At 36.3% G+C, this 24,344-nt stretch overlaps 1 protein-coding gene across 4 annotated transcripts in view; it reads left to right on the top strand.

Annotated features, from left to right (window-relative positions):
• The window catches only part of LOC149792115 (pyruvate dehydrogenase (acetyl-transferring) kinase isozyme 2, mitochondrial-like), a 54,256-nt gene that overhangs the window by 2,030 nt on the left and 27,882 nt on the right, over nucleotides 1–24,344 (top strand). For 2 of the 4 annotated variants that reach the window (XM_089970637.1, XM_089970634.1), the window contains exons 2-5: nucleotides 2,508–2,649; nucleotides 7,928–7,999; nucleotides 12,689–12,752; nucleotides 16,560–16,574. In XM_089970637.1, coding sequence (XP_089826763.1) covers nucleotides 2,508–2,649; nucleotides 7,928–7,999; nucleotides 12,689–12,752; nucleotides 16,560–16,574 — 293 coding nt within the window. The remainder of the gene's footprint in view (nucleotides 1–2,507; nucleotides 2,650–7,927; nucleotides 8,000–12,688; nucleotides 12,753–16,559; nucleotides 16,575–24,344) is intronic. The other 2 variants (XM_089970638.1, XM_089970636.1) reach the window with 1 other exon arrangement.

Raw genomic sequence — 24,344 nt, 5'->3', positions numbered from 1 at the left:
TATAGTATGCTGTCAGCCAGTAAAGGAGCTTATATGTATTGGCAATGAACACATTCTGTTCACTTCGGCTGGGATGTTTTAAATTAATTTGAAAGGAACAGGAATAATCTTTTTTCATTATTTTATTGGGTGAGATGGTGCCCTGAGGGAGCTTTGGAGGAAACTTACTTGTCATGTACACAAAAGTAGTAACTCTATATGACTGGAGTGTACATGATACCAGTGATACCCAATCAGTTCCATTCATAACTGCATTTACACATCAATAGTACTGATAATGTATATAAAGGACACCTGTTTGTTGTGAACAATTGTATCATGTCCCTTGATTGGCCATTATATGCACAGATAAGTGGAGGATAAAACGAGTCAGCTATAATTGTTTCTCAATAGAAACATAAGCCAGACTCGGACAGCAAAAAATGTCATATAGGACTTCATGACTAAGAAATGTTTGGCTACATTAGGTTAATAATTCTCTATGGCTCGATTTGATTGACTTGGAAAAGATTGTTTTGTAATTATTTCAGACAATGTCCTAAACTGGTACAGGTTTTAAATTCCACCACAACATTGGCTAACATGGAACTGCAAAAATGTAGGATTCATCATGCATGCCTTATGCTAGTTCAGGACCTCTTGAATCCCTAAACATGGTGCAACGGACAGTTGATCAGGTGCTAAAAAAGAAGCAAGGAAAAATCTGAATTAAAGTAAATTCCTTTACAGAAATGCTGATGAAGTATGAATGCTACCATATCAGTAAGAAATTGTTTACAAGATATCTTGACAATTTTTTATATCTCTTTGAGGAAATATGTTGTGCATTCTTTCTCCCGCCTGTGTATTAAAATGCACACATCTCTTCAAGCATAAAGCTAGGAATTTAAAATTTGGACAAGTGAAAATTTAGGTGGGCCAAGTGAATTTTCTGAAGTCAGTTGAATGTCCAGTACAGGTGCTTGAAAAACAGTCAGGTATTCGGTTGTGACTGAGCGGGCCAAAGCATGAACCTTTACCATTCACTGAACAGATTAGTACGTGGTAGCATACATCAGGATGAGGGGCATAATGAAAGAGACCTAGGTATCCACATTCTGCTTGATGTGTCGCTGAACCATGAGATGTTAACTAAAAAATAGTATTATGTTGGAAAAACGGTACTGTTTTGCCACCAGCATGATTGACATATGCCATATACGTAAGCAATCTAAAGCCCATTGGAACCAAATAATAATAATAATAATAATGACTTTATTTAAAGAGGGTAACACAATTAGCTAAGAACTAATCTACCTTGAGGCCCTCATGAACCTCTTTGGTATATGCAAACCACGCAAGCAATCTAAGGCCCATTTGAGCATCTTTAGCTAATGCAAGCCATGTGAGCAATCTAAGGCCCATTGGAGCATCTTTGGCATATGCAAGCCACGTGAGCAATCTAAGGCCTATTGGAGCATCTTTGGCTAATGCAAGCCACATGAGCAATCTAAGGCCCATTTGAGCATCTTTGGCTAATGTAAGCCATGCGAGCAATCTAAGGCCCATTGGAGCCATTTTGGTATATGCCAGCCATGTGTGCAGTCTTAGACTTTTTGGGGACTTTTGTTGAGAAATGTTTTATACTTTCCCAGAGAGTATGTATAGCAGTTCTTTTCATTACCAAATACCGTATCTAAACATACATAAAATCTGTGAGACAGTCCTACAGTATGGCTGTCAAGGACATCTGCAGAAATGTGGTTTATGGTTTTTACATCCTTTGTTTATGTTATCCTTGAAATCATTATGGCCTTGGATTTTTAAGTATTTTATTTCAGGTCAGTTTGAAACTTCCCAATTTGTACAGTACTGATGAATTGTACATTTTAAAACCTTTATTTAAAATTTTGTAAAATTCTTATTTACCTGTGGCGTTTATGAAAGAAATCAATGAAAATAACTTAATGGCTGTACATGTTCAGTGTTACAGGTAATGTAAAGTTCACACATAATGCTATTACATGTCCACATAACAGTGTTACTAATAAGGGAAGTATCACTGTAAAATATTCCTTTTGAAAACGAGAATGTGCTAACAGTTGTTTGGAAGCTTACATAAGCCTTGCAAAACACATCAAAGACTCTTAAGTGTCCAAACCCACACAAAAAATTGTACTTTGTACCCCAAAGTACAGTGCTTGCTTACTACATCTATATCTGTTTTTAGCTGATATCCCTCTTTCTCTTACAATTTTTTTTTTTTCCTCAAACCAAATATTTTAGAAAATTGTGGCTGGTAACCGTAAAAATAGGTCAAATTAAGTTTCATTATTCATTAGTTTTAGTTAATGTAGAAGGTGTGTGTTCTTTGAAACGAAAATTACCTGTAGCACATAAGGACTCGTAAGATCACAAATCCACTTCAGTAAAAAGGAAAAGGTAATGACTTGTGTAGCTATAAATGTGTATTAGTAATCAGCTATTTATAGTTATGTGCTTACCATATGACCGTTTTCCATTTTCAGGCAGCAAGACTGGTACAGAAAAGTCATCATTTGAATTTCTGCGCCATGAATTGCCAGTCCGCCTTGCAAATATAATGAAGGAGATAAGTCTTCTTCCCAGCAATCTTCTGTCTATGCCTTCTGTCAACATAGTGAATGGCTGGTAAGCGTGTTTCTCTTTTTGTCTTTGTCTTTGCAATAAATTACCCCCCACAACCTGTGCTGATAATCATTCTTTGGCTTGTTTGCTGTGAGCTGTATCTGACTACGAGGTAATACAGCGCATAACAGCGTGAGGTATTCTATGACGTATCTTTGATTTCCATGCTGTCAGCTCGTTCAGAGTATGCGGTATTCCAAAGCCTTTCTGTAATTTGCTTGTTTTGTCAAAGTATGAGGTATTCCATTCCTTGATTGGCATGGTGTGAGCTTTGCCAGAGTATGAACTCATTCTTTGTGTAAGGTATTACGGGCTATTGCAGGTTTGTGTACTGTGAGCTCTTTCTATGTATAAGGTATTACAGGGCCTATCATTTATTTGTGTGCTGTGAGCTCTCCGAGTAATAGGTATTTTAGGCTTTGTGTGCTGCGACCTCAGAATAAAAGGTATTACATGGTCAATCCTAAATTTAAATATTTTGAAGAATTTTTATACTGAGTGCAAAAGGAAATGATTGGGGAGAATTATCTGAATATAGGACGGATTTATTGAATTAACCACATAACTTCAAAATATGACATAAAATTTTGTGTGAAGTCTGTTAATTTTTCACTTGATTGAGTGTCCAGGTGATAATGAGTTATGGACTTTACTAATAGTTGGGATGGAGAGTGCATGCTAGCAATGGATGTGGACAGCCCAGTTTTGGCATGTTTTTTTTTAACAAACCTTGGCTGACAATTACTTGTGCTTTTTGTAAAGATATAGACCAGAAAAACAAACTGCTTGACGCACAAAAATAGATCATATAATGATATTAAATCACATGATAATTGGTTTTCATTAGACAAGAAAAAAAGTAAATAGCTGTTATCAAAGTATAAATGGCAGTACAAACCTTGACCCAGTTATTGGGATTCCTGACTGTACCTATGACTCAAGATGCTAGTGGTATACAGAGAGTTGTTATAGTGTAGAGTAGAGATGGCTAGTCTTGAGAGTAATTGTCAAATGTAGTGTTTAATAAGACCAGTGGTATACTAGGGGGTCTTTATGTGAGGGGTATGTTGCTTTAGGAGGGCCAGCACTGTACCTTACAGTGAGAGAGAAATGTAGTGTTAAGAAGGCCAGTGGTATAATGGGGGTCTTTATGGTGAGGGAGACATTACTTTAAGAGGGCCAGCATTGTACTTTACGGACAGAGAAATGTAGTGTGAAGACCATTGGTATAATGGGGGTGGGGAGGCCCCGAGTGGTCTAAAGTGCTCACCGTTCCGGAACACTGCCATCTCACATCTGTCTGCATGGGTTCGAGTACAAGGCTCGGCTAGCTTAGGTACGTGGGAAAGCCTGTCAGTAGCTTCTCGTGAGATGGTGGTTCTTCCCTGGGTTTTCCAGGGTTCTTCCTCCACCAGTTATTCTGGCCGCCATGTATGGCCTATCTTGTGCTGAAAAATGGCGTTAAACCCTAGAACAACAACAACAGATAATGGGGGTGGGTTCTTTAGAGTGAGGGACATGTTGCTTTAAGAGGGCCAGTGCTGTACTTTCTAGAGAGAGAGATGTAGTCTTAAGAAGGCCAGTGGTATACTGGGGGGTCTTTATAGTGATGTATATGATGATTTAAGAGGGCCATCACTGTTCTTTTTTAGATGGAGAGAGAAATATAGTGTTAAGAAGGCTAGTGGTATACTGTGAAGTCTTTATAGTGAGGGACAGTTTGCTTTAAAGAAAGAGAGAGATATGTAGTTAAGATGTCCAGTGGTATGCTGGGGGTCTTTATAGTGAGGGATATGTTGGTTTAAAAGGGTCAGCACTGTACTTTAGAGTGTGGGAGAAATGTAGTGTTAAGAAAGCCAGTGGTATAATGGGGGGAGGCCTTTATGGCCAGAAAGACATTACTTTAAGAGGGCCAGCACTGTACTTTAGAGTGAGGGAGAAATGTAGTATTAAGAAGGCCAGTGGTATAATGGGGGTCTTTATAGTGAGGGACATGTTGCTTTAAGAGGGCCAGCACTGTACTGTAAAGAAAGAGAGAAATGTGGTGCTAAGAAGGCCAGTGGTATGCTGGGGGTCTTTCTGGTGAGGGACATGTTGCTTTAAGAATGCCAGCACTGTACTTTAGAGTGAGGGGGAAATCTAGTGTTAAGAAGGCCAGTGGTATAATGGGGGGAGGTCTTTATGGTGAAGAGACGTTACTTTAACAGGGCCAGTACTGTACTTTATAAAGAGAGAGAGAAATGTAGTGTTAAGAAGGCCATGGTATACTGGGGGCGGGGGTCTTTATAGTGAGGGACATGTTGCTTTAAGAGGGCCAGTGCTGTACTTTCGAGAGAGAGAGAGAGAGAGATGTAGTCCTAAGAAGGCCAGTGGTATACTGGGGGTCTTTATAGTGAGGGACATTTGCTTTAAGAGGGCCAGCACTGTATTTTAGAGATATCTTATATTTTGTGTTTAGGCTCGAATAAACAGTAATAAAAGAAAGAGTAAAGGCAACAAGCTTTGAAAAATTTAACAAATAATTTATTTCCCTGGAAAAACTGTAAAAATGAAACAATAAGAACGTTCGGTTTTAAGAATCAAATCCAAGAATAATCCATGAATTAAATTGTAGAAGTTCTAATAATGAAATGTTCTAATAAATTCAAATTATAGTCCCAATGAAGAATCCAAGATGGAAGGTGATGATGTATACTGTAGCTATTATTGCACTGTTGTGTCTACAGTTTTGTGTTATTCACAAACACTAATCCAGTGTTTGAATTTCCCAATACAATTTAATGAAATGTCTTTGTCCAGAAATCCTGCATAAGCACTCGTATATTTCCAGGAAAAAGATTTTGAATCCAAATAATTCAAATAAACACTAAAATGTCATTCCCAAACTGGTTACAAACAAACAAACACCATAAGATCAAGTGTTTTAAGCTCAAACTGACAAAATATTTCTATAAACAAATAATATACAGTAACTTAAAATGCAAAACAGATTCCTTAGTGAGGGTCACCTTACTTTCCAGAATCTTCAAGAAGTATTTATGTCTAAAATCTCAGTCCCAGTATGAGCTTCACAAAAACCAATTATTTTACTATAAGAATAGGGTAAATATGAAAAGTTGTTTACTTGTCTCAGCGATTTCTGACTTAAGGTCAGAAACTAGGTCAGCTTTGTGTTTACAGCTGAACATTAAATAGGTCAACCTATTTTCTGAACAAACATTCCTAGTAAACAAAACTACATTATTTTGACATGTAATGAAATTAAATCAAATATATGTAACAGAAAGAGAAATATTGTGTTAAGAAGGCCAGTGGTATACTGGGGGTCTTTATAGTGAAGGACATGTTGTCTTAAGAGGGCCATTGTTATGATGAGGGTCTTTATAGTGATGGAGAAGTGTAGTGTTTAGAGGGATACTGGTACATGTATATTGAGGGTATTTATTGTGAAGGACAAGTGTAGTGTTTAGAGGGATACTGGTACATGTATATTGAAGGCATTTATTGTGAAGGACAAGTGTAGTGTTTAGAGGGATACTGGTACATGTATATTGAGGATATTTATTGTGAAGGACAAGTGTAGTGTTTAGAGGGATAATGGTACATGTATATTGAGGGTATTTATTGTGAAGGACAAGTGTAGTGTTTAGAGGGATAATGGTACATGCAGGGATGGTCCTGGCTTTTAAAAAGCTGTCACCAAAAAAAATCGCCAACCTCAATATTTTGTCGCCAATTTTCAAAAAGTGTCGCCAGAACAAGTAGTGTACATTTTTTCAAGTGTTAATTTAGTCTATTAATGTAACAGGCAATGAAAATTACAAAAGATGGGTTAGTTATTACTCTAATTACAACAAGCATTAACAAAATGTTACAAAGTGTTACATGAAGATACGTCGCGATTTTAGGGCTGCCCACTTGTTGAACGCAGTTTCAAAGTCTAATTTTTCACATCTGTACATGCTGATTCTTATTAAATTCTCGAGAGATGAGATGCAGAGTTTATTTCTGATGTCAGTTTTTATGAGGTTCATCTTACTGAATCCACATTCACAGTCTACAGTGCTGACAGGTGACACCAGTAGTCTCTCAGCAGCCCCCCCCCCCCCCACACCCTTAGGCTAACTTCACAAAGCTTGTAGTGAATTGCTTCCTAAATCCCAAGAATGATCACTGAATGCTGTATAAATTTTCTCGACAAACAAAATAGGATCTCTATTCCCACGAATGAAACTTACATGAGTCAACACTTGGCAATATTGGACCGTATATATAAGCATAAATTCACACCCTATTTAGGTATTCTTTCACTCCTGTATTTTGAGAAATAAATAATTATTATTAATTATGCAAAACTGTTTTCTTTTTTGCTATTTTTTGTTGCGGAGTTTAAGTCTCTGCAGCCGTAACACGGGATTGATGGCAAAAGGAAAAGATCAATGAGTAAAATGCTGCACTGGCGACAGATATAATTGTGATTGAGATTTTTTCCATTTGCTTTGTATATATACGCAGTAGTCGGTACTTCAAAGGTTATCAGTTTTCTGTGAAGGTTCAACAAAACTATTGTATTGGTATATGTAAAAAAAAAAAAAAAAAAAATAACAGAAGGATTAGCCATTCAATTAATTGTATCTGTTATATTCGCGTCTTCAGAAGTCGGTCAGTTGTAGGTATAGTGCGGTAGCATGATTGACTGTATCACAGCATACAGTACTCAGCCCAGATGTCAGCATAAGCAGATTATAATGTAACAATGCACTGTAAAGATGGGGTTGTCAATAAGAACAAAGGATCGTTTGTTTAACAGATTGATTCCAATGCATTGCTTAGTCAAGTTTGTGGCTTCCTTTCGTTCTGGCTTTAAATTTATTCAGTCCAAATCCATGATTGTATGTACAAATTAAATAACCAAAAAGTCTGTCGCCAAAAAAATCGCCAGATGGGATATTTTTGTCGCCAATAAGGGAAAAAAATCGCAATTTGCGACATTGGCGAAGCCCAGGACGATCCCTGTTAACATGTATATTGAGGGTATTTATTGTGAAAGACAAGTGTAGTGTTTAGAGGGATAATGGTACATGTATATTGAGGGTATTTATTATGAAGGACAAGTATAGTTTACCTGTTCTTATTTAAGCTTGTTATGTTCCATTTATAGAAACTCTCCCATGTCAAGATATATTTGCATCACAGTTGAATATATGGGGATATGTTGTGTGTTCATTTTCAGATTTTCTGCATACTGCTACATAGACAATATTGCCTTTGTTTTTTGTAGGTATAAGCAGAGTTTTGCAGAAATCCTGGAATTTGAGAATTTAGATGCTGAAAATCCCAAGAATCTCTCACAGTAAGTTTGTTTCAAACAAAGCATCTTCCAGTTTAAAAGGTCTTTGCTTGTATATGAGGAAATTTATTAAGAAAGCTTACAGAGTGGATATAAATGATTTTATAGGCTAAAACAAACCAAATTGATTGAATTATTTTTCTTGATAAATCCATATCTTACATATGTGTATGACTAGGGATAGATTTATAAATGTGCAGAAATGTCTTTTCATTGCATCATTTTGCAATTGTGCGAAATAAAATTTGTGTTTTCTCTCGTGTGTTAAGTAGACCACGGAGGACATTAAACAGGTTAAATAGGGCACTGTCCTTCATTATGGTGCCATACTGGTCAGGTGTTAAGGGGTACATTAAATAGGGTCCTGTCCTTCATTATGGTGCCATACTGGTCAGGTGTTAAGGGGGACATTAAATAGGGTCATGTCCTTCATTACGGTGCCATACTGGTCAGGTGTTAAGGGGTAAATTAAATAGGGTCCTGTCCATTATGGTGCCATACTAGTCATGTGTTAAGGGGTACATTAAATAGAGTCCTGTCCTTCATTATGGTGCCATACTGGTCATGTGTTAAGTAGACAAGGGGGACATTAAGTGTCTTATACTGTCTGAAATTTTCAGGTTCTAGAAGTATGAAATTTTTTAGGTAAGCATCTATTGAATTGTCTTGGTTGACATGAATGGTTGTAAAACTAAATTTGATTGCTACATTGGGGTTTGAACAAACATTCTGCCATTGTTTTACCATGCAGTTAGTTTTACACATTCTAACTGCTAAACTATAATTGTCTCATGATTCGTCTTATGATATAATTTGGCAGCTGGCGATGATGATGGTGATTTTGAAAGTTTTGAAGTAGATGAGTTCATTGGGGCAGTGAAAGTTTTGCTGAAATACCAGTGAGTAATTGTTGGCTCTGAAATGATGGGGGGGTGGTGGAGGTGACAGAAATCCATTGTCTACATTGTCCAAGTGATAAATATGTACTTATGGACGAGCACCTTTTGCAAAGTTACTTGTCCATGGACAGGTAAATTTTGACCATTAAAGAAAGTGCCATTCATACTTACTAGCAAGTACTGTACTGGTTAGTCTGTTAAATCAAACGTCGATATCTGTGTTTATAAAGATGGCCAATACATGGGTTTCTTGTCACTTGTTGATTAAAATGTGCAATTCTGCTGGATGCAGAAATTTCTGGAACAAACCTGTGCATACTTTAGACACATACCGGTCATTGGTAACAGCCATATCTAACACAAGTTCCAGACCCACACAGAAATGGAAATGTTTTTCCCTACCGTGAAAAGTCTTTAAATTTTGCAAATATTGAAGAAAGTCGGGGTTAAACCCTGGAATTTTCTGCCGCAACTTGATGCCCGAAACAATTACGCAATTGAGTCATAACTGAAATGACCGAGAGTTAAAGTTATTGAGTTCTAACCAGACTATTAACTCAATCGTCCCCAGAGGTTTTTGTTGTTTTTGCCTGAAATGTGCGCAGGAAAGACATTTGGGGGGCTGTTTCTGAATACATCGTAATACATCGGCTTTCAACAGATTTTTCATGAGACTAATGCCTAGTTGTATTAGAAACATCATTTTCCATTGGTCATTTTGCTTGCGCATGAGCAGAAGGGTAAAAGTTGGATTTTTTAAAATTTATTTTTTTTGCCTAATGGACACATCATTTTCATATGGAGACCGCAATTTATTCCAAATGCCCACCTTATCCTAGTTTTTGCAAAGGTTCTCCTGTCTGTGTGCTGTTAAGACCAGTATGCCTTAGATCTGAGGCCAAAAAGGTCTAAAATCCGGACACAAAATCGTATTCCAATCTCGAGTGAATTTTGGGTGGAAAAAAAACGGGTCCAAAAAATGAGGTTTTTCTATCTGTATTTTGTAGTGCAACTAGAACTTCCATCTTATTTGATATCATTTTAGAGCTATATCTGTCTGCTTTTTTTAAATACCATCCACGTTGGTGTATCTTAAATGACCTTGATGCTGCAGAGCTTGGAAGTAGGGTACAGCCTCATCATGCCTACAGACGGGATCGGGGCTGAATCAGTTAAGAGGTTGCTGCATGGATCATTTGGGTGCTTGCATTAATATATTTGTTGAGACAATCCAAACACTCAGTGGATTAGATTCTTCTGGTAGATTTTTTGTTTTACAACCAGTCTAGGATCATAAGAGGCGAACATGGTGGCGTTATAGCAGCTTTATGGATGGGCTAGCAAACTTAAACATTCAGTTTAGTTATTCCTGCATGAAATCTATATGAAAATAATGTTTTTTTTTCTCAGATTATTAAAATTGTTATGTCTTTAATCTGCTGAAAGATGATAAAACTAATGCATTGATGAAATTTGAGCTGGTACTAACAATTTTGATTGCTAGTTGCATGAGCACACACAATCTCACAACCATCATTTTCAAATATTGTAGAAAAAATATTACATGAAATTCATATACTAGTTGTAATAAAAATACAAAAATGAAAGACCACAAAATTTTCTATATTTTTTCCGAGACCAACTTCCGAAGTTTTGTTGTATCACGCAACTACTACGTTGACTTGTGCTCTCTCACACGGGGAGCATACAAAGCAGGAAACCAGACTACTCTGCTTGATGAATCAGACTGGCCAAGTTTCTTGTAGTTGTTCTCGAAATAAATATGTTGAGAATTTTTTTTTTCTCTTGTTTTTACAAAAGGTAGACTTTAATTTAATATAATTGAAATTTTGTACAACGACATTATAGAGGAGTTGTTGATATCATGTGACTATTGGACTTTTGATGCCGTTGTGTGAGAGTTGTGAAGTCATTAACTATTAATGCAAATGGCGAGTACCGGGCACAGGCACATGATTCCGGAATAAATTAATCATGTGTACACTTACCAATTAACATGTTAATTGGTGAGTGTACATATGATTAGTTTACCCCAGAATCAAGTGCCTGTTGCACCAGGTCAGGTTTCATCTTTGCCGAATTTCGTCTAGTCTTTCAGCAGATTAAAGACATAATGATTATAATACTTGCCATTTTTGAGAAAATAAATTTCCTCTCGATTTCGTGCAGTTATAAGTCAATTTAACATAGTTTAAATATGCTGGGCCCGCTGGTAATATATTATATATAATTGCTCTGAACCCATACTTCATCCTAAATGTCCAAATATGAAAAATGGGGTTGGAATATTTGAAGGAAACACAGATTAGAAAATGTAGAATCTCTGAGCTGAACTTTGATGCGAAACTATTACACTGACATGTAGCTTGAAGCATTGGTTTCAGATCTTAAGTGGGAGAAATGGGAAATTGTCGTACCATTTTTAATATATTAAGAAAGGATAAGAGCCCATGTATCAGTACAGGTTTTTGGACTGGTTTATTTGGTTTATTGAACTACAAGATGACAAGTTGATTTTACAGAAAAATTCAAGTCCTTTTTTATACAATAATATATAATTTTGAAGGTCTTTTGTCAAAATTTAAATCAGCACTTTTGTAAATGTCTTTAAATGATGGATTTTTAACCAGATCATCATAAGGAGTATAGATTGGTTGAAAAATATTGTTTGAGATTTTATTGGCACACATAAATTCAGAGTTAAACTTTTTTCATTACGAGATAAGATTCTAATACTTTGCATTTATTTTGGGGGGGTTTTCATACTGTGATAGGAAATGTTTACTTTGTATAACATGCACATACATTGCTCTAGAATTCTTTAGAATTAAAGGTTTGAAAAAAACAAAAATGTGTGCTCATTATGTTGTTTCCATGTAACAGCATAATGCAGGTAAGCAAAGTAAAGTTAGACTTTGTATTCTGTACAATGAAATGGCTTTAAATGCCAATTTATAGGAGTATGGTCAGGTTTGTTTCTTGTGACTCATTTAGTGGTTTTGTTCATGATCATCTTTTCTGACACATATGTTTTGGAGTCTTGAAAGAGAAACATCTTCAGATTTGGAAAACGCATGTTTTATAATCCAAAATGTTCTTTAATTTCCATTCGGTAATGGTTAAATGTTAACCTTGAAAAAATTAATTTCATCTGGAAAAGACCTGGAAGTTTATATTTAGAAAAGCGTGGGAACCATGAAATTCAAAATGGCCACAGGGCAGATGGTTGTGCTATTCCATGTGAATTTACAAGATATATGAAATATGACGTACCAAATGAACCCTTCTGCTGATGGTAGCTTTACAGCAATGCGAAATACATGCAAGTGTATGAATTGTATACCAACGTGTGCAGATAATTGCAACTTTTAATGAATAGTTGAAGTATTCCATTATATTTTTGTCTGAATATTGAGTTCTATTGTATTTTTTGTATTGTCTGCATATTGTGTTGCATTGCTGAGTTCCATTTTATTGATTACCTGAGTAGTCCACTGTATTGTTCTGTATGTATTCTAATGTATTTCTTGCCTAACTATTTTGTTTTATTGTTGCCTGAATATTTCATTGTTGTCTGAGTATTCCATTGTATTGTTATCTGAGTATTCCATTGCATTGTTGTATTGTTGGTATAATCCATTATGTTGTTGTCTGAATATTCAGTTCTGTAGTTGTCTGAATATTATTTTGTATTGTTTGAGGATTCCATTGTATTTTTATTTGAGTATTCCATTGTATTGTTGTTTGAGTATTCCATTGTATTTTTTTGCAGGTTTACAGACACGCTGATAAAGATCAGGAATCGCCACACTAATGTGGTAGAAACCATGGCACAGGTGAGTTACATGACCTACATTTTTTCACACACTGTCTGTCAGAATTTTTTGCTGTGGCTATTTGTGGCCTAGATGAGTTATAAACCCTACATTTCTTCACACAGTCCATCTGTCAGATTTTTTTGCTGTGGCTATTTGTGGCACGGGTGAGTTACATGACCTAAATTTCTTCACACAGTCCGCCTGTCAGATTTCTTTGCTGTGACTATTTGTGGCCCATAGGAGTTATAAACCCTGCATTCCTTCACACAGTCTATCTGTCAGATTTTTTTGCTGTGGCTGTTTGTGGCCCACACGAGTTATAAACCCTATATTTCTTCACACAGTCTGTCTATCAAATTTGTTTGCTATGGCTATTTGTGGCCCAGATGAGCTATAAACCCTACATTTCTTCACACAGTCTGTCTGTCAGATGTTTTGCTGTGGCTATTTGTGACCCAGATGAGCTATAAACCCTACATTTCTTCACACAGTCAGATTTTTTTACTGTGGCTATTTGTGGCCCAGAGGAGTTATAAACCCTACATTTTTTCATACAGTCTGTCAGATTTTTTTGCTGTAGCTATTTATGGCCCAGATGAGTTATAAACCCTACATTTCTTTACACAGTTTGCTGTAGGCTGTATTTGGTTCAGGGCACTCGCAGAATTATTATTGGGGGTGGGGTTGTTGACATGTAGTGGTCAGCCATTAATTTTTATGGATGATAGCCAAAACCTGTTTAGAGGTGAAATCAGAGGTTGGGTCGTGGACAAGCAAGTGTCCACCCTCCATGTGTGAGCGCCCTTGTTATGGCTCAGGCCAGTTGAAAAAGTTCCTCATCAATTCATCAATTCTGTCTGTCCTACTTATTTTGCTGTATGCTATTTATGTGTTAGATGTGTTGTAAATCTTTGCTAACAATGCTATATTTGTGTCGGACATATTTGCAGTAAGCAGTTTATGGCTCAGGTGAGTTGTAAACCCCTAATTGCTTCCAATTCTATAAGACTTGTTGGCTGTAAGTTATGAGTATGTAATTAGACACTATCAGTCTTAGACAGAATGCTAGCACAGGCATGATTACTTAGTCATATATGCTTTTCATTTTTAATAGGAGATTATAGCATGACCTAGATGTTTTGTAGATAATGTTATCTTTGTCTCCAGTTTCTCAAATATTGTCTTCCATTTTTTTCGGTCATAATGACTTATTTCTGTCTCCCTCTACCACCCTCAGTTTTCTCAGTCATAATGACTTAATTCTGCCTCCTTTTCCTCCTATTTTCTCAGTCTTATTTCTGTTCCACCCTTTTTCATCATAATGACATTTTTGGTTGCTTGAATTGATAAGCATACAAAAAGGGGTGGGGGTTCTTGTAGCCTGACCATTCATCCATCTGTCTGGCCTGGCAAGCTTGTTAAAATGATTATATGAAAGAAAAATGTCATGGACAAATAAACTGTAATCTGCAATTTGGATACTTGTGTAGACGGCCTTTTCAGAATATATTATAAAATCATATTGCACATTTGTAACATTTTGGGCATGGTCTTTGTTATGACACTGTCATCTTGAAGTAAGTAACAGAAAAATGCAAAAAACAAGAAGTTTAGTGAAATTTAACAAATTATTTATATCCCTTGAATACAAAGTGAAAATTTAAAGGGAACTTTCAGTATTGTGACTTGAATCCCAAATAATCCTAAAAGTTCTATCACAAGTCCAAAAGTGTAGTGTTCCAGTTTAATTCCAATATTGATTATGCTGTTGTGCCAAGAGTCTTGAATGGGCTGATGTACGTATGTCCTTGATGTTTTCAATTGAATTTAGAATAATCCTAAAATAGTGTTTTGGTCCAAACATTCAGTGAACACTTTGTAATTGCAATGAATAATTTAAATGATTCCTCTCAAGTTGTATCTGGTATCACGGTGCCAATTGTTTTTCCATATACCTCAGTGCTAATGTTTTGAGAAATAAACATACTTTCTATCATACCTCAGCATGCATGTCACACACTGTCATAGAGAATAATGCTAGATTGTCAATTTGACCAGGACAGAACTGGGGCCGCAAGTGGCTGAGTGGTCTAAAGCACTCTCCGTTACGGATCACTGCCATTTCACCTCTGTCTGCATGGGTTTGAGTCTCGTATTTGGCTAATGTGGGTATGTGAGAAGCTTGCCAGTAGCTTCTTGTGGGTCGGTGGTTCTTTCCGGGGTTTTCCCGGGTTCTTCCTCCACCATTAATACTGACCGCCATGTATAGCCTATTGTGTGCTGAAAAATGGTGTTAAACCCTACAAGAACAACAACAAGGACAAAATCAGGTACTCCATTGCATTTAAGAGAAATAACTCTGCTGGAACTAGACAGGGGTAGGAGCTATCTGGTCGCAACAGATCTGACTCAGTTTCAGCCATGTATACCACATTTAAAAAAAAAAAATACATAATATGATCTAGATATGAATTAACATAATCTCACATGTTGCCAAGAGGCTCAACTTTTTTAAAAGCCTAACAGAAAGTACAAGTCTTACATAATGCACAAATCACAGCTAGTGTTGTTCTTTATTTCTGAATGCAATGTTCCCAGCACCTTAAGCTCCACCCACCTGGACTTGCGCAATTGGTACCGTTATACCTATAGCAAACCTTAATTTTTCCAGTAATCTGTGAAATAGTTCAGAACTGTACAAGTACCAAATGTACTTAGTCTCACTTGTGAAAAACAATTTTCTGAGATACTAAGCTATGTCTTATATGAAAGTGTATAGAAATGTCATTGAGCTGTTTGAACTATTGTTTTCATACTTTTGCTTCACTAGCAAAATCATCTTTTGACATAAAATGAATTCTTTTAACTATGAGTTGTATCTTATTCATATCAGCACTTATTGAACTTCACATGGGTGATATGGGATAAATCACATTATGTCATATTATGTAATAACTAGGTCAAAGGTCAATGTACCAAATAGTATGTACCTTTCGTACTTCAAAATGTACAATACACCTAAAAGAAAGGACTTTATATTTGTTAGGTAGATGCAAATTTAACACCAGAGGCAGGTGGACATGACCCAATCTTATTATAAAGTATAAGCTTTGAACACTTTACACTGTCTGCAGATACATGAGGTCACTAACCTCCCAGTCCTTGCACAAAGGTCTACCTTCCCATCCTGTATGTAACAAATAGTAAACTTCCCTCCTTTATCATGTGAATACAATTGATGCAGTGAGCCATTCAGTCACCAAATATAGTAAATCTTTGCTTCTAAGTGGTTTTGTTGGATTGGGGGTGAAATTAGGGGAATAAAATACAGAAAAATGCCAAATATAAACAATAAGTATAGTGCATCAATTGAAGTTAAAAAAAGGAGGAAAGTGTGTATCTAAAAAGAAGGAGGCAAAATCAGCAATACGAAAAATGAGAAGTGAAAGTTTGATGACCTTACCTTGAACAAATATATGGGGGCAAGGACCCATAGGTCTAAGGACAGCCCAAAGGCAACTGTGCTATAACATCCCATACAGGTACCCAAATTTCAGGTGAAGTTGTGTTCATTTCCGTCTAATATAAAAGGGTGCATAATTTAGATAATATAGATACATATAATTTAAATGACTTCTGCATAAGAAATTAACAATAATGACTAAGTTCTAAGGCAGGAACTTACCTTTACCAAACAAAACATACTTTTTCAGTTTTTAGACTTGTAAACTTTACTGTGAGAAATCATTAAATTGCTTCTACTTACATTGCATCAAGATTGAGGGCTAATATAATAATTCACAAATCTTCTCTTTATTTTCATAGCCAGTCACTGCAAATGTGAGTGTTTATTTTTGGAAATGTGGTGTCTGGTGTAAGGGAGATAACTGAATGATATACATAAGGTGTGGTAAATTTATTTCCTTTAATATATTATCCATGTAAATTAATAAAGATGAGTTCATGAACAACCTGTATTAACTTCATTGCAATTAAATTATCCAAAAATACATTAATGATAAAGTGAGAACCTAACATTTAGACTTCTGTATGTAATGGAGACCTCACGAGTGATGTAATTTTAATTTGTAAGATGACGCGTCTCTTTCATATCACATAGTTCATATTTTCTACAATGTCAGCATGTAGAGTGCAGCCTTCCATAATCATTCAGATATAATCCCATGCCAATTTGGATTCTTGCGATGAGATGCAAAGTTTCAAGAACTGTGAATTTGAATGGAACGAATGTGCATTGTGTTACTAAAATGGTTATTACTTGGTCATGTTGGACCTAATATGGAAATTCCACAAGAACAGCTGGACAGAAATAAATAGAATTAATTGAAAGTAATTAGTAGATTATAATTGGGCTTATACAAGTGTCAATGGGAAATGCTGACTTAAAGAAACTGCTCTTGTCTTTTGGTGTTCCCTGCTACTTCAACAAAAGGGAATACAAGAGAACTTAACCAAATAAACTGCGTGAACAATTTCATGGCAGGAAAGTGTACAAAAATGGACAATTAGAGCAGGACAATTATAATCAAAGTGGGAAGGAATACCATATCTTTAATAAATTACCTAAAATTACTCGTACCAGAACATCCTACATGGTACAAGTGATCTATCTACTTACAGTGTTCTCTGTCCTGGTTTATGGTGTGCCTTACAAGAACAAGATAGTTGTTTTTGTACACATGATTTTTCATCCTTTAAAGGTAATATAGTCCATATTTGGCCAAAATCAACTATATTATGTTTACATAACTTATTTTGTTGCATGTATTCCAATCTAGGAGCTAACAACACAGACATAAAGGCATCAGGCAACACAAGTCTATATCTGTCATAGCCATAGTTATCAAAAGTCCCCATCCAAAGCCAGCTTGTGCTATTTTCTGAAGATTTCATACATTTTATTCTTAAAGGACTTTCAATATTTGAGCAAAACTGTTCAGCACCCATTTGTTTTCTTACATCAAACTACTAAAGTTCATAAATGCCACCCACATATATGCATTTCTATGGATACACTATGAGTCTGTTCTTCCCTTTAGGTATCACGGTACCAATTGTTTTTCCATATACCTCAATGCCAATGTTTGTGAAATAAATATATTTTCTCTCCTACCTCAGCATGCATGTCACACGCTGTCATAGAGAACAGTGCTAGATTATCAATTTGACAAGGACAAAACCAGGTACTCCATTGCATTTAAGAGAGATAACTCTGCTGGAAATAGACAGGGGTAAGAGTTATCTAGTCACAACAGATCTGACTCAGTTTCAGCCATGTGTACCACATTTTAAAAAAATCATAAAAAATACAAAATATGATCTAGATAAGAATTAACATAATCTCACATGTTGCCAAGAGGCTGAACTTTTTTATCCCCAACAGAAAGTAACAACTCTTACGTAATGCACCAGTCACAGCTAGTGTTGTTCTTTATTTCTGAATGCAGTGTTCCCTTCACCTTTAGCTCCACCAACCTGGACCTGCGCAATTGGTACCATTATACCATCTGAACACAAATGAAAGACTAACATTAAGATAGGAATGGGAGTTTTGTTTACTTCAGAACCTTGTATGCTTGACCTTGACACTTGACCCCACTTGACCTTATGTCACAGTAGCATTTTCTGAGTTTAAAAAACCCTCAATCATCATACTGGAAAATTACCTCAAACTGTAAACCAGTACATTGTCTAGAACATTCTAAATTTAAAGGCAATGTAAACATTTTTACAAATATTACGTTAAGATACACCCACAATCATGCACAAAAGTTAGTAAGCACACAGTAAAGATATGCATAATTTGCTTTGTTGCTATTGCAAACAATATTCAAAACTGATACATTTGGGATTTAAGTAAGAAAGTTTCATGACAGTTTGAACCTCATAATGCCTGTACAGCACAATACATGCATGACACTAGACAGTATCTGAAAGAGGTCTGTGAAGTTAGAGTTGCAAATACTCCACTAGAAAAGGCCATTTTGAAACTAATTGAGATTGAAATGAAAAACAAACAATATGAGAAAATGTGTAGCACATCCTACACACCAGTATGTTTTTGATATATAAATGCTGTGTGAACTCCAGAAGAAAAATATTCTTAAACTGATAATTCTGACCCAAACATGGAACGAACTGAATTCAGTTTTAAAGCTGCCATAGAGGAAATTGTTAGAATCCTACACTGCCGTTTACAGCATATAAGGTTATGGCTTTAGTTGATAAAGATAAAGATGACACGCATCTGTCTTTCAGAGTTTTACCCCAATCTTTGAAGATTGTTGAAATAGTTGATTGCTTGTCAGAAAGATCATTGATCCTAGTAAAAACACGTCCCTATTTGATCAAGTCAGCTACTTTCCACCTTTTTCCTCCATATTGATACACTTTGCACAGCACCTATCATACTGATTTTCCTAGCCTTGACAAAGATTTCACTGCCATTAATATGTATACCCTCCATATCACAACATAGACGGACAAGTTTCCTCACCCTTAAATTTTGCCTCTCTTGCAGAGTATCACTTGGCTGAGTTGTGCATGGTCACATCTCTAGTCACCACTTTATGGCTAACACGCTAGCAGCTTCCTGTAACTTAGATTCATTACAAAGCAATACTCCACTTCTCTGCTTTAATTAAACCCGGCGGTGACTTTGCACTCCCTTCCTTTTTGGGTCCCCACTTGTGTTGGGGGATATATTGCAGAAATCTGATAATAGGTAGCACCGAAGTGGCCTCTACAATTATCTGTACAAAATCCTACTTTCCCTCATCATGAGCAGCCTTAGAGATTAGATTACAATAGGCAGAGATGGGATAGACTCTGTACTTGGATACAGCAAAATTAGGGACAGAGGCAATGGAGATTATTTCAGCCTACTTCTCATTGACATGTTGGGAGCAGAGGGAAAAACAGGGTTTTCTCTTGTAGGTGTCCCAATCCCATACATAATTCTTCTACCATCCTTGGGAAACCCTCTGGTGGACACCAGGCTCATTCTGTTCAACAGGTCATGGGCCAATTTATTATTTAAAAACGAATGGTTGATAAAATAGGTTATGGAGGAGCTCTGCATCTTGTTCACCCAGTCTTTGTGACAGATTCCAGCCAAACCATGAAGTCCAGAAGGAGATAAAAGCATAACTAGACAATAGGAGGGTATAGATCATTTGAAAACTGGCATCCTCTGGCTTCCGTGTTCTTACGGTCTTTGAAGGACTTTGACAGTTTTTGAAAAATGAGGTAGCATTTCCAAGGCCTTGAAATTTTGGGAAAATCGAGCAGATTACCCTGAGGTCTTTAAAAGTCTTTGAAAAATGAAATAAACCCAAACATTTTAATTTCTTTGAATTTATTATTAAGAATTCTTTATGGACCCTGGGCTTGTATTGGGGACTATTCTTGGTTAAGAAATCCAACTTGAAGTTGTGTCCAATTACAGCTCAAGGCTACTGATCATGTTCATAAAAGGCCCAAAGTTCAAAATGGCAAGGTCCATCCATTTGTCAGTATTTCTCAAGTGGACTTGTCCAATGCATACTTACATAATCCTAACCATGTAAAATTAAGAAAATACCTGCATGTTGCAGTTTCGGGCCTTACCCTTCTGCCTTTGGGCTTTTACCCAAACAATAAGCTTCATAATCAACCACTTCCACCTGATAAATTCTCATCCATGATGTTGGCATACCAATAAAGCACTTGGTAAGTTTGGTTTTCATGTTGAAGTTAAGGGTGGATACTGTTAGTCCATGTACCTTCCCAACATTTCATTCTGCTGAGTAGAGCTCCTCACCCATATAAAACATATACCATCTTCCCAACATTTCATTCAGCTGGGTAGAGTCAGGGATCATCCTGGGCTTCGCCAATGTCGCAAATTGTGATTTTTTTTCCTTATTGGCGACAAAAATATCCCATCTGGCGATTTTTTTGGCGGACATACTCTTTGGTTATTTAATTTGTACATAAAGTCATGGATTTGGACTGGATAAATTAAAAGGGAGAACAAAAGGAAGCCACAAACTTGACTAAGCAATGCATTAGAATCAATCTGTTACACAAATGATCCTTTGTTCGTATTGACAACCCCATATTTACAGTGCATTGTTACATCATAATCTGCTTATGCTGACATCTGGGCTGAGTACTGTATGCTGCGATACAGTCAATCATGCTACCGCACTATACCTACAACTGACTGACTTCTGAAGACGCGAATAGAACAGATACAATTCTAATCCTTCTGTGTTTTTTTTTTTACATATACCAATACAATAGTTTTGCTGAACCTTCATAGAAAACTGATAACCTCTGAAGTACCGACTACTGTGTATAAATACAAAGCAAATGGAAAAAATCTCAATCACAATTACATCTGTCGCCAGTGCAGCATTTTACTCATTGATCTTTTCCTTTTGCCATCAATCCCGTGTTACGGCTGCAGAGACTTAAACTCCGCAACAAGAAATAGAAAAAAAAAAAAGAAAAAAGTTTTGCATAATTAATAATAATTATTTATTTCTCAAAATACAGGAGTGAAAGAATCCCTAAATTGGGTGTGAATTTATGCTTATATATACGGTCCAATATTGCCAGGTGTTGACTCGTGTAAGTTTCATTCGTGGGAATGGAGATCCTATTTTGCTTGTCGAGAAAATTTATACAGCATTCAGTGATCATTCTTGGGATTTAGGAAGCAATTCTCTACAAGCTTTGTGAAGCTAGCCGGGGGGGGGGGGCTGCTGAGAGACTACTGGTGTCACCTGTCAGCACTGTGGACTGTGAATGTGGATTCAGTAAGATGAACCTCATAAAAACTGACATCAGAAATAAGCTCTGCATCTCATCTCTCGAGAATTTAATGAGAATCAGCATGTACAGATGTGAAAAATTAGACTTTGAAACTGCATTCAACAAGTGGGCAGCCCTACATTCGCGACGGATCTTCATGTAACACTTTGTAACATTTTGTTAATGCTTGTTGTAATTAAAGTATTAACTAACCCATCTTTTGTGATTTTCGTTGTCTGTTACATTAATGGACTAAATTAACACTTGGAAAAATGTACACTACTTGTTTTGCCGACACTTTTTGAAAATTGGCGACAAAATATTGAGGTTGGCGATTTCTTTGGCGACAGCTTTTTAAAAGCCAGGACCATCCCTGGTAGAGTTACTGACACATATAAAATACAATCCATCTTCCCAACATTTCATTCAGCTGGGTAGAATTCTGCACTCATATAAAACATAAATCCATCTTCCCAACATTTCATTCAGCTGTGTAGAGATCCTCACTCATATAAAACATACCATCTTCCCAACATTTTATTCAGCTGGGTAGAGATCCTCACTCATATAAAACATAATCCATCTTCCCAACATTTCATTCAGCTGGATAGAGATCCTCACTCATATAAAACATAATCCATCTTCCCAACATTTTATTCAGTTGGGTAGAGATCCTCACTCATATAAAACATAATCCATCTTCCCAACATTTCATTCAGCTGGGTAGAGATCCTCACTCGTATAAAACATACCATCTTCCCAACATTTCATTCAGCTGGGTAGAGATCCTCACTCATATAAACATACATGTACCATCTTCCCAACATTTCATTCAGCTGGGTAGAGGTCCTCACTTGTATAAAACATACCATCTTCCCAACATTTCATTCAGCTGGGTAGAGATCCTCACTCATATAAACATACCATCTTCCCAACATTTCATTCAGCTGGGTAGAGTTCCTCACTCATATAAAACATAATCCATCTTCACAACATTTCATTCAGCTGGGTCGAGTTACTGACCCATATAAAACATATCCATCTTCCCAAATAAATAGTCTGTAGACTACTAGTGTCAAAGAGAGCTTCTTGGAAAATGTTTGACATTGAGTTCCTCAACTCCGGCCTCTTCATTATGGCTGTGAATCTCGTAAATCATGGCTGCTTCTACATGTGTGTTTTGCGGTTGGCCTTTCTCTCACTGACCAGTTTTTTGCATGTTGGATCAGTAGATAAATATATCATTGGAAATCAGACACTTCTGATTCAGTGGCAGAAATAAAGGAAATCTTGAAGTCCTCCCACATTTTGCAAGACCATCTTCATTTGAAAGGAGTCCTAATAATTTAGGAGAATTCATTGGTGGTCAATTGCCTTCATAAACAAGGTGGAATGAAGGCGTCACAGTTATGCATAATAGCATGGGATTACCTTTGATGTCATTCCCAAGATCAATAAACATTCAGGTATGACATTACAGGCAGGCTTAATGTACTGACTGATTCTCTATCAAGGAGGGACAACTGCTGTACACAGAGTGGTCACTACATCCATCTATCTTCAACGGAGTTTGCATCCAATGATGGTAGACCCATGCAACAAAGTAGATTAACATGATGCCCCTAAAGTGCTCACCATTATGGATCACTGCCATCTTTTATCTGCGCGAGTTCAAGTCTCAGGCTTGACACTAACTTCTCATGGGTTGGTGGTTCTTAACAGGGTTTTCTATGGCTCTTCCTCCATCATATATACTGGCTGCTGAAAAATGGTATTAAACCCAACAACAACAACCACAACATGATATCCATCCATCTGAGAATATCTTTGATTTTGTACAAGATTGCCATCTATTGGGAAAAATGGAACTTTGTATTTTAAGATTTTACTTTTTTCCCTTTACTCTTTGTATTGTATGCCTCTTTGCATTGCTTTATTTTTCTCTGCACTATATAGATATGATTGTGTTGAATTTTACCCTTCAGATACAGTGCGACTCGCCTTAACGCGCCCTGCCATAACGCGAATTCAGATATAACATGGTCGTGGCGTGGTTCCTGAAATTTCTTATATTCATTCACACATGAAAAAATATTTTTTGTTCAAACTATAATGTATGTGAAATAGTGTATAAAACTTTATTGTTAATTTGAGGAAGAGATTGCATATGAATTCAAATGTAATACGATCGTGGCATGGTTCTTGAAATTTTAAATACATGTATGTGTATTTTTCTTGTACTGGGAAAAAATATTTTTTGTTCAAAGTACTTGAAATAGTGTACATGTATAAAAAAAAGTTATTATCATTTTGGGTAAGAGATTGCATATGAATTCGAATATAATACGATCATGGCATGGTTCCTGAAATTTTAAATACATGTACATGTATTTTTCTTGTACCGGAAAAAAATATTTTTTAAGTACGAGAAATAGTGTGTAAAACGTTTATTATCATTTTGGGGAAGAGTTCGCATATGAATTTTAATATAATATGATCGTGGCGTAGCTTCTAAAATTTAATAATTTCACCAGGTTCTTGAAGTGTTATACCAAAATAAACATTATTAGAAATGTTACTTATTACTGATCCATGAGTAAAGCCAGTAATTCATCTTTGTGATTGTCTTCATAATTCTGTATACAATCATTGCTCAAACAATAGCCAACGTGTTTCTTCTTTAACTGCATACAAAACCAAGCAGCAGACAATGCGGTGGTTGTTAAAAGAATCTCTTAATTTAATAAACAAAAAAAATGAAAGCTGCCAACATGTTTGCTGGGCTTGACG

Source organism: Sinohyriopsis cumingii, chromosome 9 (genome assembly GCF_028554795.1).
Source record: "Sinohyriopsis cumingii isolate HCF-2022 chromosome 9, ASM2855479v2, whole genome shotgun sequence".
NCBI lineage: Eukaryota > Metazoa > Mollusca > Bivalvia > Unionida > Unionidae > Sinohyriopsis > Sinohyriopsis cumingii.
The sequence above is the reverse complement of the archived record's forward strand: the minus strand, read 5'-3'. Positions and strand labels throughout refer to the sequence as shown.